Source organism: Phascolarctos cinereus, unplaced genomic scaffold (assembly GCF_003287225.1).
Source record: "Phascolarctos cinereus isolate Bilbo 61053 unplaced genomic scaffold, phaCin_HiC Scaffold_5;HRSCAF=322, whole genome shotgun sequence".
NCBI classification, from domain to species: Eukaryota; Metazoa; Chordata; class Mammalia; order Diprotodontia; family Phascolarctidae; genus Phascolarctos; species Phascolarctos cinereus.
In genome coordinates this window covers 152,724,334-152,740,385 of record NW_027555958.1, presented here as the reverse complement: position 1 = coordinate 152,740,385, position 16,052 = coordinate 152,724,334, and the positions used below count along the sequence as shown (strand labels likewise).

The window sequence follows — 16,052 nt, the reverse complement described above, 5'->3', positions numbered from 1 at the left end:
CTTCCAGATCTATACATCTAACCCTAATCTTTCTCCTGAGCTCCAGTCTTTCATCATCAGCTGCCTATTGGACATTTCCAGCTAAATGTCCTATAGGTGTTTCAAATACAAGACATTAAAAAAAACAAACCTCATTTTGTTTCCCACCCTTCCCTCTTTAATCCTCCCCTTCCGAACTTCCTTATTTTTGTTAAGGGCACCATTATCCTTCCCAAGTGGGCAACCTAGGAGGCATTCTCAATTCTTTTCTCTTCCTTATCTCTCAAATACAGTCAATTGAAAAGTCTCATCAGTACCTCCACATCTTCACTTATATTTCTTCTCTTTATTTACATGGCCATCTTCCTTCATTGCAGCGTCGCTTTGTTTTCCCAGTTCCTACTGTCCTCGTCATTTCTTTCCTGGAATATTGCAATAGTCTGCTAATTGGTTTCCCCTATATAAAGCTTCTCTCCTTTCCCCATCCATTTTCTACACAGCTGCCATATTGATATTCATAAAGCATCGGTCTAACATGCTACTCCCTTGTTCAGAAAACTCCAGTGGTTCCCATTTACCTCTAGGATACAATACAAACTCCTCTATCTGGCATTTAAAACCATTCAAAATCTGGCTTTACTTACTTTTCCAGCCCTATTGCCTGGGACTTTCTTATATTCTACATTTCAACCAAACTAGACCTTTTTCTGTCCCTCAAGCATAACATTCCATCTCTCCTACTTCCCTGCTTTTGCAGTCCCCCTGACCTGGAATACACTCTTATCACCTTACGTAGGACAGGGTAAGGATGTGGTATCTCTGAAGAAAAGAGGATAGAAAAAAACACAGGGATGCTGTCTTTGTAAGAGAAACTTTCCCCCCTTTTGGATTTCTCCTCAGAGGTAGTAGCAGATAATTTCCAAAGGTAAGATATGGGGGTAACCCAGCTAGAGGAATCTATACATAGCTCTTGAAGTTATACAAAATGCTTTCCATACATTAACAGCACTGTGAGGCAGCTATTTCACATGCTATTTGCTCCATTCCAAAGAGGAAAAAACTGAGATGTAGAGAGAAAAAGTCATGGTGACAAAGCAACTAATAGGTGCAGGATTAGGATTCACATTGAGGTCTTTGGACTCCAGGGCCAGCATGCTGTCCGCTCTACCTTGCTACTGATACCTATATACCATTTGACAATTTGATATACTGGATGTACATTTACATTGAACATCATAACAACTTTGTGAGCTAGATATGGGATAAAGATAAACTAAGTTCTGTGGAAATGTTTATGTGATAGTGAAGATTCAGATGTAAGTTTTGTTTGCTGACTATTTTATTAATAACACACGGATTCAATCAAAAGCACTTACAAAGAGCCTACTATGTGCCAAACACTGTTCTGGGTGCTGAGAATATAAAGGCAAAAAGAAGCAGTCCCTGTGCTCCAGGAGCTTACATCATATGGGAGCATGGCAGGGGGACATGACAACATCTATACAGACATATAAGAAATATGTCCAAAATACATACAAAAGTCGTTTGGCCAGGAGCAGAAATAGAGAAACTCAGGAGAGGTTTTGGAGAAAAGATGAGGCGTTCTGTTCTGGGCATGTTGAGTTTGGACATCTCAGTTGAGGATGTCTGGTTGGTGATGCAGTGTCCCAGCTCAGGAGAGAGCCAAGGGCTGGATATATAGCATCCTTTTCATAGAAATGATCATTTAACCTATCAGGAAAAGCCTTGTGAAAGGTGGTATTTGAGGGAAGTTTTGATGAAAGCTAGGGATGAGAGGCATTTACTATCTTTGTGACCTTGGGCAAGTCATTTAGTCTCCATAGACCTCAGTTTTCTCATCTTTGTCTAAGGGGATCAATCTAAATAATCAAACTAAGATAATCTAGCTCTACGATCTTACTGTCTATGGGAATAGATGATATTGAGAGAGAATGTAGAGAGATTTCTGAAATTAAAGAATTCCAGAATGAATCCCATTCATTTCAGCCTAACAAAGTGGAAAATATGCTGGATTTGGAAACAGAAGACAGGTTCAAATCCTGTCTTTTCTGCTTACTATCTTTGTGACCTGGAGCAGGACACTTGACTTAAAAAAAAAAAAAGAATTCTTGTTTTACAAAGAACATAGTAGAAAATAGTATGTTTTCAGCTAATGTGTAATAATATAAATTTAAAAGTTAAAAAGGTTTTAATTTAAGCTTTTCCTTTAGGGACTAGCATATAGCTTTCTATTGTACTTCTCTATAATATTCACTGTATTCTTTTATGTTCGTGAATGGATAGTCAAATTATTAAAGTTGGATAAAATTATATTCATGAAATGATTATTTCTAATGTGTTTTTTAACGACTAGAAATATACCTTTTAGATCATATTGAAAATGTAAACTTTAAAAATACTTTAGATGACGGATTTATCCTTAAAGCTTATACTTTTGCCTTCCCAAAGTCAAAGGCCTTTCTTCTGCTTATATACCAATGAGAGTGTGTTAACTCGTTCTCCCTTCCCATCCCCAACTTCCCTAATTACATTTTCAGATTGTGTAATTGTATTTGTCCTTTGTATATATAAATATACAAACTAATTCAAAAATAAATTCAGTTTGGTTGCTGATTAATTCTATGCATTTGAATTGGATGAGATGAAAGGTCACAGGTCTTATAAATATCCCTGTGAATTTAAGGGGGAGGGGTGTTCATATTGAGAAAACTAAACCAAGTGGATAATATCTGAACATTTGTGGATCATAGCTCCAAAAAATATAGAAACCTAGAGTGAATATTATGGTTGTGACAATTAAGAACTAGCATCTAAGGGCTGTAGTTAAAGTTCCTTTGTGGCTGATTAGGTATTCCTTGGTGGTGATTAGTGAATGTAAGAATGCAATCATTTTGTAGAGTTTAATCACTCTGACGATAGAGAAGTTAGTTACTCAGGAAAAAAAAAAGTAGAAGCTTATGTAACTTTCATTGGCCTCATTTTTGTTAATAGAAAAGAGAAAAGGAAGAAAAGTTTTTGTTAAATGGATACAGTCAGTAAATTACATAAAAATTAATTTACAGAGGTTTTTTTTTTAAATCAGACATAGGAAAATAAATTATGTGCATTCAATTTCCCTGCACTATACTTTGTACATTCTCTAGTATTTATCAAGGCTATATATGATTAGAAAAGGAAGACTGGGTGTGTAGTGAGAGCAAAGAATGACAGATGAACAACCCAAGTGCTGCCCTAGTACCTACTAAATTGAGGGCTTAGAGGAAGGCCTCTACTATGTTGGGAGAACCTCGGTGGAAGATTTGTGGGAGTACACAAACAAGAATTGTGTAGGACTAGAGGGTGTCAATGTGTTGCAATCTGTATTAATGGAGAGAATGCCTACATCAGTGAGATCACAAGTCTATATTAAAATAATATAGCCCATACTCCTTAACTTAAAAACATCAAACTTATAACATTGTATGAGTGAAACAACCACACTACATGGGGCTTGTCCACCTTTATGCCCTAGGAGAGCAAACTGCAGTGCATCTGTGGACATAGGCGTGGCTGGACTAGAGGAAGGAGCACTGTTTCCAGTAGCACAAAGAGAACCAGGCTATTAAGAGGAAGAAATAGGCAAAAAGTCGAGGGGAGAGATGTATTTCTAGTGATAAAGGGAATCTTGAGGTAGCTATATCCGGGACTATGACCTGAATTTGCACTACAGCGGTTTTAGGATATCTGGGAAAGAAGGTATTAAATGAAGACCTAGTCACCACATGACGCTGAATTTGGTACCTGCCCCCACACACTTCAGATTTGGAGTCAAAGTCAGATTGTGTATGTAAAGTGCTTTGTAGATAGATAAATAGATAATGCATTTATTAAGTGCTTATTGTGTGCCAGGCACTGTGCTAAGTACTGGGGAGTCTATGAAATACAAGCAAGCAAGACAGTCCTTACCCTTAAGGAGCTTACATTCTCACAGAGGAAGACGATACATGTGATATAAATGTCTGGCATTATTATTCTGACCATCATCTTAAGCAAATTGCTTAACCTCTCTGTGCTTCTGTAGATTGGACGGATGATCTTTAAGGTTCCTTCCAGGCCTAAAAGTTTATGATTTCTTTGGCCTCTGCCTCTTTTTGTCCCCTCCATGTCTGTAGCAGGAGGGTGAGATTGTGTTCTGGTGATCTTTTGGCCTTTCCTTGTGCCATGAAAGGCATTTTCCCATAGACAAAGATCACCAGACTTCCAGACTATGCACAAAACCTACTTAATCGATAATGTAGCTGAGATCATGAATATTCACAACATTTTTCGTTGTTGTTGTTTACTTATTAATACAGCAGGCTTTTTTCTACTGTTTTGCAAGGCAATGTTTAACTTTTCAGTTACCATTATGATAGTAACTGCTGCTTCAGTTTATGTGTTTTAATAACATTCTTTTGTTTTCTGCTTATTCCCTTAGGTTATTTTCTCATGAGAGGCAAGTTTATATACCCAAAAAAGAAATCAATTATTGCTCTATTAAGAGCTTGTTTTAACCAAGTAATTTCATTTGTTTTGTAGGAATATTGCAACACAATTCGGTTGGATTCTGGAATAGATTATCGGAAAAGAGTACTTCCTGGAGCAGGAAAACTCTATTACCTGTAAGTTGGGGTCTGCCTTTCCCCCATATTTTGAATCCAATAACTCATCAAGAGAACATAGAAAACTACACAGGACAATTATTAAAATGTGAAAGATCATTTCTTTCTTACTTTGCCCTGTGAGCCTTCTTAAACATCAATGATAATTTTATTAAACTGTTTTTCTCCATCATCCACATTTGAATCATTTGTAATATATCATTAAATTAAACCTAATTAGTTTTTTGGGGAGGTGTGGTGACAGATGGTTAGAAAGTAATGAGTATCCTCTCATAAGAGATTGTGTTAATAGAAGAATATCCTTACTGTATTTAAGTAATTAATTATTTGCAGAAATATTCTGACAAGTGTTCATTTAGTGTTGTGTGTTCCTGTATACAGTTTCAAAAAAAACTGTTTTATTTTGACAGATGATCTGTTTGTATTTACCATTTTAAATTTATTTCTTCATTTATTCTCCTTCAAGAAGAAAGAACTGATGCTGAATACATTCACAAGTACAACTGGTGATATTTTGTCTGATAAAAACACTCATATTCCTGGGTGGGAAGAATTTATGATTACAGACAAGTTCTTCAGGAAGCTAATGACATGAAACCTTCAACAAATAAGCAACACTTCCTAAAAGTGTCATTTGTAAGAAACTTAAAAACATGAAAAACACTATATGAATGCAGGTCATAATTTTAGTACTTACTACACTGCTCAGCACATGGTGAGTGCTAAAGAAATGTTGCTACCTTTCTCACTGTGTAGGGAGTAATTATGACCTAGACAAAAACTGTTTTCTAATCATTGAAATTGTGATGATTGTATCCATATGAGAAATTATGAAAAGGTCATTTCTGTTGACTCTTGTAAAAAGTAGATTACTTTTTTCAAGTAGCATATTTCAGTTCAGTTCAGTAAACATTTATTAAGCAATTACTGTAAGCCAGGAATTGGTGCTATAAAGACTAAAACAAAACAATCTCTGGCCTCAAGGTCCTGAATTCTACTGGGGGGAAAACAGTATAGCCACTGCTTTACCTCCATACCCCAGTGGAAACAGCCTAAGAATCCTTGGAATAGCAGTACTTCAGTCCCCACCAAGCCAGCATTTTCTGTCTAGTCTGGCCAATGGAGCCATAATTTGAGGGAAGGCAACCCCTGTGGAGAAGGAGCCACAATCCTTGCCTCTAACTGCTCACTGGTAAGTTCAGGAGCTGGGAGAGTTAGCTGTGCCCCTTCCCAGAGGACTGGCCCTGCTTTCAGCCCAGTCCCCATGGCTATCATCCAGGGAAGCAAGCCCTGTGCAGATAGGACCTGGCAGCCATAACTAGTGAAGATTCAGAAAAGAAAAGTTTCATTGCTGAAGTGCTTGGCGCTATAGCATGGGGTCAACATCAGAAACAAATATGGTTTTATTCATGAAAATGACATTAAAGAAGTATTAACATCTTCTGCTGCTATACCATAAGAATCACTGGGCCTTTCCGTTTGACATGTAATTGAAACTTTCTTCATGTATTGCTCTGCATCAGAATGTGAGCTCCTTGAGAACAGGGGCTGTTTGTATACCCAGTAGTTAGCACAGGGATTTGCACATAGTAATTGCTTAATAAATGCTTTTTCATTCATTCGTAAGAACACTACTCTCTTCTGGTTTTCCTTCCTTTCTGACCACTCCTCAGTATCCTTTGCTGGACCTTGATCCAGGTCATATCTCCTAACAGTGAATGTCCCACAAGGATGTGAGATGAGGAAGAAAAGAATTCCAGGCATTGGGTATAGCTAGTGAAAATGTCCAGTGTTAGGAGATGGAAGTATCTGGTCTTAGAAACAGTGAGGGAGCCAGTGACACTGTGTGCATTGGTGGGGAGGTGATGAAAAATTTGCAAAAAGATTGCAAAGGTAGGAGGGAGCCAAGTTATGTAGATCATTTAACGTCCACAGAGGATTTGATATTTGATCCTGAAGGTGATAGGGAGCCACTGGAGTTCATTGAACAGAGGAGTGACATCAGATCTGTGGGATGTCAATTTGACTGCTGATTGGAGTGGAGCGAGACTTGAAGCAGAGAGCCCAGCTAACAGACTATTGCAGTAGTGTAGATGTAAGGTGATGATGGCCTTCACCAGGCTGTTGGCACCATGTTAGAAGAGAAAAGGGAGCATGTTCTGAACGCAAAGATAAAATAAATGTGATCTGGACAGGGAGCAGTAAGAGAGAATGAGGAATCAAGGATATGACACCTATTTTTGAGAGGATGGTGGTACCCCTGGCAGTAAAAGGGAAGTTTGCAAGAGGGGAGGGTTTGAGGGAAAAGATAATATGGTTCAGTTTTGAACATGTAGAGTTTAACATGTCCACAGGACATCCAGTTTGAGGTGAACAATATGACAAATTATGAAAAGGTCATTTCTGTTAACTCTTGTAAAAAGTAGATTACTTTTTTCGAGTAGCATATTTCAGTTCAATTCAGTAAACATTTATTAAGCAATTACTGTGTGCCAGAAATTGGTGCTGTAAAGACTAAAATGAAACAATCTCTGGCCTCAAGGTCCTGAATTCTACTGGGGGGAAAACAGTATAGCCACCACTTTACCTCTTACCCCAATGAGATGAACAATAAGTGTGTAGCTGGAGATGCAAGACTGAAGAGCAGGAAAGAGGATAAGTAGATTTGAGATTCGTCTTAGAAATGAGTAGAGCCTAAGTTCACCTCAATCTCTCTGTGCTTCTCTGTATTCATCACATTTGTTGTTTCTTACAACATAAAAGTATTCCATTATGCTCATGTACCATAATTTGTCAGGAAAACATTTTACACAGTGAGTTTGACAGTGGAAGGAATAATCACAAAATAATCAAAACTGAATGTCACAAAATTACAAAGAACTACCTAGCATGGCCCTCAAAGAAGACATATGAGAAGACACTTGTGCCTGTTTGTTTTTATAGTTACAGGTTCATGGGTATGGAGCATTTCATATAATGTCAGAGTTGTTTATTGTTTTTGTTTTTGGTGCTCCGTTTTGCTAACAAATTTTTTTCTCTTCCTCTTTTTTCATTATTAAACAATTCTTTGTTATAAGGAATGGCTCTCTAAAAGAGGGAAGAAGAGGGATACAAGGGGAAATCTATGTAAAAACAAAACATATCAATAAAATTTACTTTTAAGAACAATAACATGGAAGTTTGGAAGAAAAGTGAGTTTTGGGGAAAAGATCTGTTTTGTGTATGTTGAGTTGAGACTCCTTTGTAACATATAGTTCATAATATCGAATAGGTATTTGGTCATGTGGGACTGGAATTTTAAATACCAATAAAATAATTCATATTTTATCCTAGGGAACTACTTAACTATAAAAATTGCATGTTTTATAGTTAGTTTTGTGGATAACATTTTGTGGTGTAGTGGAGTTTCTTAAATTAGAAGAACCGGTCTTAAATCCCTGACTCTGCCTCTCAGTCATTTTGTGACATTGGGCAAGTAATTTTCTCTTCACAGGTCCATAGTTTTCTCATCCACGAAATGAAAAATCTGGACTAAATGTCTCAAAGGCCTCTTCCAGCTTGAAATTCTATTATTCAAATCCAGTTTGTTGATATTAAAGCAGGAGGTCCTTCCTCTGGGATATTTTATCGAGCCCTCACCCTCATTAACGATAGGGCTTTCATCTTCACTGAAGATAGAGCTGCTTCAATTCAATCTTATTTTAAACACACACACAAAACATTACTAAGGACCCACTATTCTTTTTTTTATTAATTTATTTTGAATTATCAACAATCACTTCCATAAGCTTTTGAGTTTTAAATTTTTCTCCCCCTCTCTCCTCACCTCCCTCCCCATGATGGCATGCAATCTGATATAGGCTATACATATACATTCCTATTAAACATATTTTCACATTAGTGATGTTGTAAGTAAGAATTAGAACCAAGAGGAGGAACCACCAGAAAGAAGAAATAAAATGCCACAGAAGAAGAAGAAGAAATAGCAAATAGTATGCTTCTATCTGCATTTAAACTGTATAATTCTTTCTTCTTTGTGGATAGCATTTTCCATCACGAGGCCTTTGGAGATGTCTTAGATCCTTATATTGCTGAGAAGGGTTAAGTTTATCAGCATTAGTCATTGCACAACGTGGCTGTTATTATGTACAATGTTCTGGTTCTGCTCACTTCACTCAGCATCAGACCATACAAGTCTTTCCAGAAAAGTCTTGACTTTTCTGAAGTCAGCCTGTTCATCATTTCTTAGCACAATAGTGTTCCATTACATTCATATACCACAATTTGTTCAGCCATTCCCCAATTGATGGGTATCTTCTCAATTTCCAGTTCTTTGCCACCACAAAAAGAGCTGCTATAAATATTTTTGTACTTGTGGGACCTTTTCCCATTTGTATGATCTCTCTGGAATGTAACCCTAGAAGTGCTATTGCTGGATCAAAGGGTATGCACATTTTTATGGCTCTTTGGGCGTAGTTCCAAATTGCTCCCCAAAATAGTTGGATCATTTCACAACTCCACCAACAGTGAATTAGTGTTCCAATTTTCCCACATCTTCTTCAACATTTATCATTTTCCTGTTTTGTCATGTTGGCCAATCTGATAGGTGTGATGTGGTACCTCAGAGTTGTTCTGATTTGCATTTCTCTAATCACTAGTGATTTAGAGCATTTTTTCGTATGATCACAGATGGCTTTAATTTCTTCATCTGAGAACTGGCTGTTCATATCCTTTGACCATTTATTAATTGGGGAATGACTTGTATTCTTATAAATTTGACTTAATTCTCTATACATAGGGCCTACTATTCTTTACTGTTGTCCTATCACCAGTATTAGAAAGCCCTTGGCAGTCACTCTTTCCATCATACTAGAATAAACATACACGTGCGCGCGCACACACACACACACACACACACACACACACACACACACCTGGAAGACTTTGTTGAGAAAAAAGTCTTCTGTATTTGGAAGCAGTAAAGATATAATTTTTTTTAACTGCTGCTCTTAATGGTTTTAAAATCTAAATTTCATCAGCATTTTAGCCTAACTCAGTTAGAAGTCTGGGTTTCCTATGTGCCATGAAAAGGAATCACTTTGGAATTTTTTATTATGCTAGTGAAATCCATATTAAAATAAAATAAAATAAAACCCTCTGCCCTTGTGAGGTGGTGTACTTTTTCTCAGTATTGGTTTTCAGATAGAGACAAGATGCCGACCTAGAGAAAAATGCCTGAACTGAGAGTTAGGATTAAGTGATTTCCTGCATTCCCATTTCTAAGATTTTAGGGTTCTGCCCCCTTTTATGTAATGTTTCATGAGGAAATTGGGATCTATTCATGCCCTATAATGTCTTTATTTATTACCAACCCAAATTTTCTAGCACTTCATGTGAGCTTGCTGCACCAAAAGACCCCATATCCCAATCAGATTTAAAATTGATGCAGAAGTTAATATTTTATACATTCTCTGGTATTTAATAATTGTAATCAACCAGACAAATTTTTTTACCAACTAAGACTGGCCATATACCACCCATGGAATTGAGAAAGACCCATCAGTGTGTCAGTCTTATTTCATGTCCTGGCCCAGTCAGATTTCCTGTGTTGAGACAATTAAGCCACAGACTCTACTGAGGGTGCCCTTCTTTGCATTCTTGTAAGTTTCAGCTTTGCAGTTATACTCCTTCCAAAACCCAAAGGTTTTGGTTTCCTGGAAGCTGCCCAGTGGTCATGAGTATAACACCCCCAGATTGCTATGTGACATCATTTATGATCAGAACTACAATGTTATCTTATTGACTTTGAAATTCTGATGGTTTGAAACTTATAAAAGGCAAGATGGCATGGTGTCATAGTGAATATCAGGAGCCCCCCACAAAGCCAGGAAGACAGATTCAAACACTATAGCTGACATATAACGCCTTTGTGTCCCTAAGCAAGTCATTTAACCTCTTCAGTACCCAAGAAACTCTCAACTAGAAAATGCTGACTTGCCGTGTTAGAGTTTCCATGCCTGGAAGTCCTATATACTAAGGTAAACACTACTCAACATGAAAAATTTAAATCATCCATATTTGTTATCTCTCCTCATTCTGTAGATGTGTGTAGTAAATTTAAGGAAAGAATTGAAGAGTAGATATGATTGCTCAAAAATTTTTCACATCAGTGGTTGGAAATGCTGAGCATGTGCCATACATAGCATGTAGAATGTAGGACAGTTACCATTCCCATATTCTACCTACTTTCTTCCAGCAAAAATGCTTGCTGGCTTCCAGAGTTAGAAGCCATTGCGTATCCTCTTTTCCATTATCAACTTCCCCTTCACACTCCCACCTTGCACATATTTGACTAGTTCACTCAGTTTGATGCCTACTTCCTATAGTTGCCCTTCCCCCTCACCCCTCAGTGACAGGCATACCGTCATTCTCAAAGGAAGGAGCACACCACTGAAAATAGGTTACCAATCCTTAGTGTATAAGGAATAGAAAAACCTTTTTTCTGTACTTCTATTTTTTTTTGGTCTGTAGAATGAATATAATTATACTTAAGCATTATCAGCTTAATAAAGAAATAAAAGTATTACTGGTTTGTAAATTCAATGAGGGCAAATATCTATAGTACTTTTTTTGTGCATATCTTAGCACTTAGCATAATCTAGGCACCTACCAAACGCTCAGTGTCTATTTGTTCATTGATGGCTTGACTGGTCACTCTTTAGGTTTGGAGGAATAATAACAAGAGCTCATGATGATTTTTCAGGACTATCTTACAGAAACAGTCAGACCCAAATGAAAACAGCAGGACATCTGGGTGGGTATTTGGCTAGTAGATATGAGTCCATAAGTACTCGAATGGAACATAGTAAGTGCCCACCAAATAATGTGATGTGAGCAAAGCTCAAGATGTTGTTAACCACTAGTGTCTAATGACTTCAGTTTGAGCAATGTTGAACGTGCTAGATTAAGGAGTTCTTAGTTATCATATACCAAAGAATATTTTGTGGAATCATTGCATCTACATCATGAGACAAGTATGTGGATGGTGAATGGAAAAGAACTAAGAATTTTTAATCTCATTCTGGAAATGGTGCCGTGGATAGAGTGCTGGGCCTGGAGTCAGGACGACCTGTGTTCATATTTGGACACGGGCATTTACTAGCTTTGTGACCCTACGCAAGTCAGTTCTGTCTGCCTCAGTTTTCTCATCTGTAAAATGAGCTGGAGAAGGAAATGGCAAACCACTCCAGTATCTTTGCCAAGAACACCCCAAATGGGGTCATGAAGAGGCAGACACAATTGAAAATGACTGAACAACAAAAACATTATGCATTTAGACAGAAGTTTTGGAATGTGCTATTCTGAATTACATAAAGAAAATTTGTTATGATTTTGAAATTCATGGAGAATTTACAAATCTAATGCTAATAAAGGAAAAAAAGTGTTCACCAGACTTCCAGTTTTAGAAATCTGAAAGGCAATTAGAGATGTGAGATTAGAGGTCAACAGAGAGTTTAAGGCAGTATACGTAAATTTGAGAATTGTCAGCATAGAGATGATAGTTAGATCCATGGATGCTGATGAGATCACCAAGCAAAGTAGTATAGAAGGAGAGGAGAATAGGATCCAGGACAGATCCTTGAAGGATACATATGGGTAGAGAGTATGATCTGGATGAAGATCCAACAAAGGAGACTGAGGAGGAGTCGGATGTGTAGGGGGAGAACCCGGAGAGAGTAGTATCCCAAAAACCTAGAGAGAAGAGAGTATCATCAAGGAGGAAAGGGTGACGAACAGTAGTAAAGGCTGAAGAATGGTCAAGGAGAACAAGGATTGAGAAAAGGCCACTGGAGGAGGAGGAGGAAGGGGAGAAGAGTGAGAAGAAGGGTCAAGTTTTACCAAAGATAGAGTTGATCTTCACAGTGGGCTAATAGGACAGAGAAAAATGGTCCAGAGGCAAGAGTAGGAACCTATTATAGCCCTAGAAACCTCTACTAGAGAGGAAAAAGAAATGGCTGTACTGCAAGGTTGGTGCAGGACATCCTGAAACTTGGAAAGGAATCTTGGGAATGGTAGATAATGAAATCCTTTCATGTTCAGGTCAAGAAATGCCAGCATATGCCCCTTCTAGGTCTCTACTTTGTCATCCATACTTATAGAGAAAGCTAAGCAGCAGCTCTAGGAGAAAGTGAAAATACCACTAGTTGTTGGCACTGGTGCCAGTCCTTTAGTAAAAGTTGGATTATCTTTTCTAGCATCCATTCTCTATAAGCAATATCAACTAAGCCAGTCTAAAAGTAGACTTAAGGCGAATGAGAAATCTTTGCTCTATAAATGTGTCTATTTCTATATTTTTAACTTGCTAAAATTTTCCTGTAGTGTCCATGTAAAATTTTCTTTTGAAATATTTAAACTTGCCATGGTAGAACTAATGGGGAATGAAATCTCCTTTTCCCTCCCCTCTATTTCTTTCCCATCAAAATAAAGAGGGAAACCAGTAGCAGGAATGGAGATAACAAATCTCATCCCAGATCTTCCCAAAAAGAGCTAGTAGAACGGGGGTCCTGGAAAATACAACATCTCAGAGAGAAAAAAATGAGATTAGATGTGAATAGTGATCACTAGTGCAATTTCCTTAATTTTTAAAAATATTTTCTTGATGTTCTTTTTTAAACATCACTTTCACTTTTTAATGACCCCCTACTCCTCACCATCTTAGAACTCTTTCACTGTAACAAGTAACTACAATCAGGAAAAACACGTTTATATTTTGGGTCTGTACCATTTTCTTACAGGGTCCTAGGACTATTCTTTTCTCTTCATATTTTTTCAACTGAAGAATTGTCTATTAGTATCTATTATTTCCTGTCTCTAAGTTAGTTTCATTTTAATAGTAATATATATGTACTTACTATATATTATGTGGGCACTTAGCTTGCAGTATATAGAGTACCAGGCCTGGAGTCAGGAGGACTAATCTTCCTGACTTCAAATCTGGCCTTGAACACTTAGCTGTGTGACCCTGGGTAAGTTACTTAACTCTGGTTGCTTCAGTTTCCTCCTCTGTAAAATGAGCTGGAGAAGGAAATGGCAAACTACTCCAGCATCTTTGCCAAAAAAACAAACAAAAAACCTCACATGGGGTCACAGTCAGACACAACTGAAAAATGACTGAACAACAACTGAATAATATATATCATGTACATATTTATTAAACTCATTAAGATTTAAAAAGTGTTTTGCATATATTACCTCTTTTGGTTTTCACAACCATGTGAGATACCAGTGTGGTGTCTTTGTGATGGTAGGTGAGAAGAGGAGGGCCATATTCAAACCCATGTCTTCCTGATCCTAAGTCCAATACATTATCCGCTATGTCAATCTACTTCACCATGACAAAACAGACTCCTTTCCAAAATCCAGTAAGTTCAGTTTTTTAATCAATAAGAATTCAGTTTTGAATTTAGTTTTTTGTTGATAGGAACTTGTCGCAAAACTTTTTAAACATCTAAATGAATTACATTGACTGATTTCCGCTTTGCCACAAATATCCTTCTCCCTTCCAAAACTTAGATTATTCAAGTTTTATTTTCCTTTGTCAAAAACTATTTCCTTTCTTCCTTGCTTAAGTTTCAGCAAGTACCCAAGTAACCTACTTAAAGAAGGTAGGAGTTATGGTCAATATTATGCCTAAGTAGAATACGTAACCATCTGTGTGGTAATAAGCCCTGATTTTCCCACCAAAAATCTTTCTCCAAATTCTGACCGAAATTCTATAATTAAAGTTTAATTCTTTTTGTTTTGTTTCTATAGCCAAATGAACTCCTATCTCTTCCTCATGTGTGGCACTCCAGTCCAGGTCTCTATGACTTTGTACTGGCCATCAACTTTGCTATAATTCGCCCCTCCTCACCTCTGTCTCATAGAATCCTTCTCTTTACAAGACACATCTCAAGCACTACCTTCTATAGAAAGCCTTTCCTGATACCTAGTGATTGGTGCTGTTCCTCTTTACATGTATTTTTAATTTATTTTATATATGCTTTTATACACACATATTATTGCCTGTCCTGATCAGAACCTTTTGAGAATGGAGATTATTTCACTTTTTTTTTTTTTTGGTGAGGCAGTTGGAGTTAAGTGACTTGCCCAGAGTCACACAGCTAGTGGGTGTTATGTGTCTGAGACTGGATTTGAACTCAGGTCCTTCTGACCCCAGGGCCAGTGCTCTAGCCACTGTGCCACCTAGCTGCCCCTATTTTACTTTTTTTGTATGATTCCTAGAGCCTACTATGATGCCTGACACATAGTAAGCACTTAATAAATGCTTGTTGATTGACTTGTTGATTTCTTGTTAAAATGGAGAGAACAGCATTAAGTTGTTGTCTGTCATTAACATCTTAGTATAAATGAAGGATATGAAGATGAGAGGAGGGAGGATTGAGAGAACCTCCAAGCTGGGAAGAGGGAGGAAAATGAAAAGCCTAAGAATCTGTCCATTTCACAGCTTTGCCTAGAAGTTTTCCCTGGCAGTAGCTCAAAATGCGTTTCAGTATTTTTATGAGAAATTAATCATTTAATGAGAAAAATTGCAAATAAATACTTCTGGAATTCAAGCTGCTCACAAAACACATGTCCCTGTGTTGGCTAGTGTCCTACAGATCACTCCAGGTCCTCAGTGTTCTTAATTTTTTTCTGTCATAGACCTCTTTGGCAGCTGGGTGAAGCCTGTACACTATTTCTCAGAATGCTTTTAAACACAAAAAGAAGGATTACAAAGGAAGCCAATTATTTTGAAATCTAGATATCAAAACATTTTTTAAAAAACGTGGAATCTAGGTCAAGAACCTTTGTTCCAAGGGCATTTTCTGTACTACCAATTGGAATCACCTTGGGGAAGAGTCAGAAGACAATTTTTAGATGGAAGAGAGACCCTTAGAAATTATTTTCCCGTACCAGATTCTGTTTCCTGGCTCTAGGTTTAGAATAGTGGGATTTGAAAACCAAGTTTATACTTCACTCCTGATAGCCAGTTATTCAGACATTTTTCAACATCTAGACCTGAGTTCAGATGCTACCTCTGATATTTCTAGTTGAGTGAATAGAAGCAAGCCATTTACCCTCTGTGCATCTCAGTTTCCTCATCTGTAAGATGGGGATGACAGTATTTGTATTATTTACCTCACATGGTTGTCATGAAGAAAGCATTTTGTAATTGGAAGCTTATTAGTATTCACTGCATAGCACACACTAAATAAAGGTTGTTGAATTAGAACTTGGCAGTTCATAAAAGGGCTCTGGAAGGCATTCACCTAAAAAATGACTCTAAAGAAACACATTGGAGTTGGTAGTATCTTTGAAGAATATAAAATGTTATTTCATCAGTAGTTTAGTCATCTCGAATTCAAAATC

General features: G+C 37.3%; 1 protein-coding gene across 3 annotated transcripts in view; it reads left to right on the top strand.

The window, feature by feature from the left end:
* AFG1L (AFG1 like ATPase) overlaps positions 1–16,052 on the top strand; it is a 185,786-nt gene that overhangs the window by 126,310 nt on the left and 43,424 nt on the right. For all 3 annotated transcript variants that reach the window (XM_078155206.1, XM_021008152.2, XM_021008150.2), the window contains one exon: positions 4,558–4,640. In XM_078155206.1, coding sequence (XP_078011332.1) covers positions 4,558–4,640 — 83 coding nt within the window. The remainder of the gene's footprint in view (positions 1–4,557; positions 4,641–16,052) is intronic.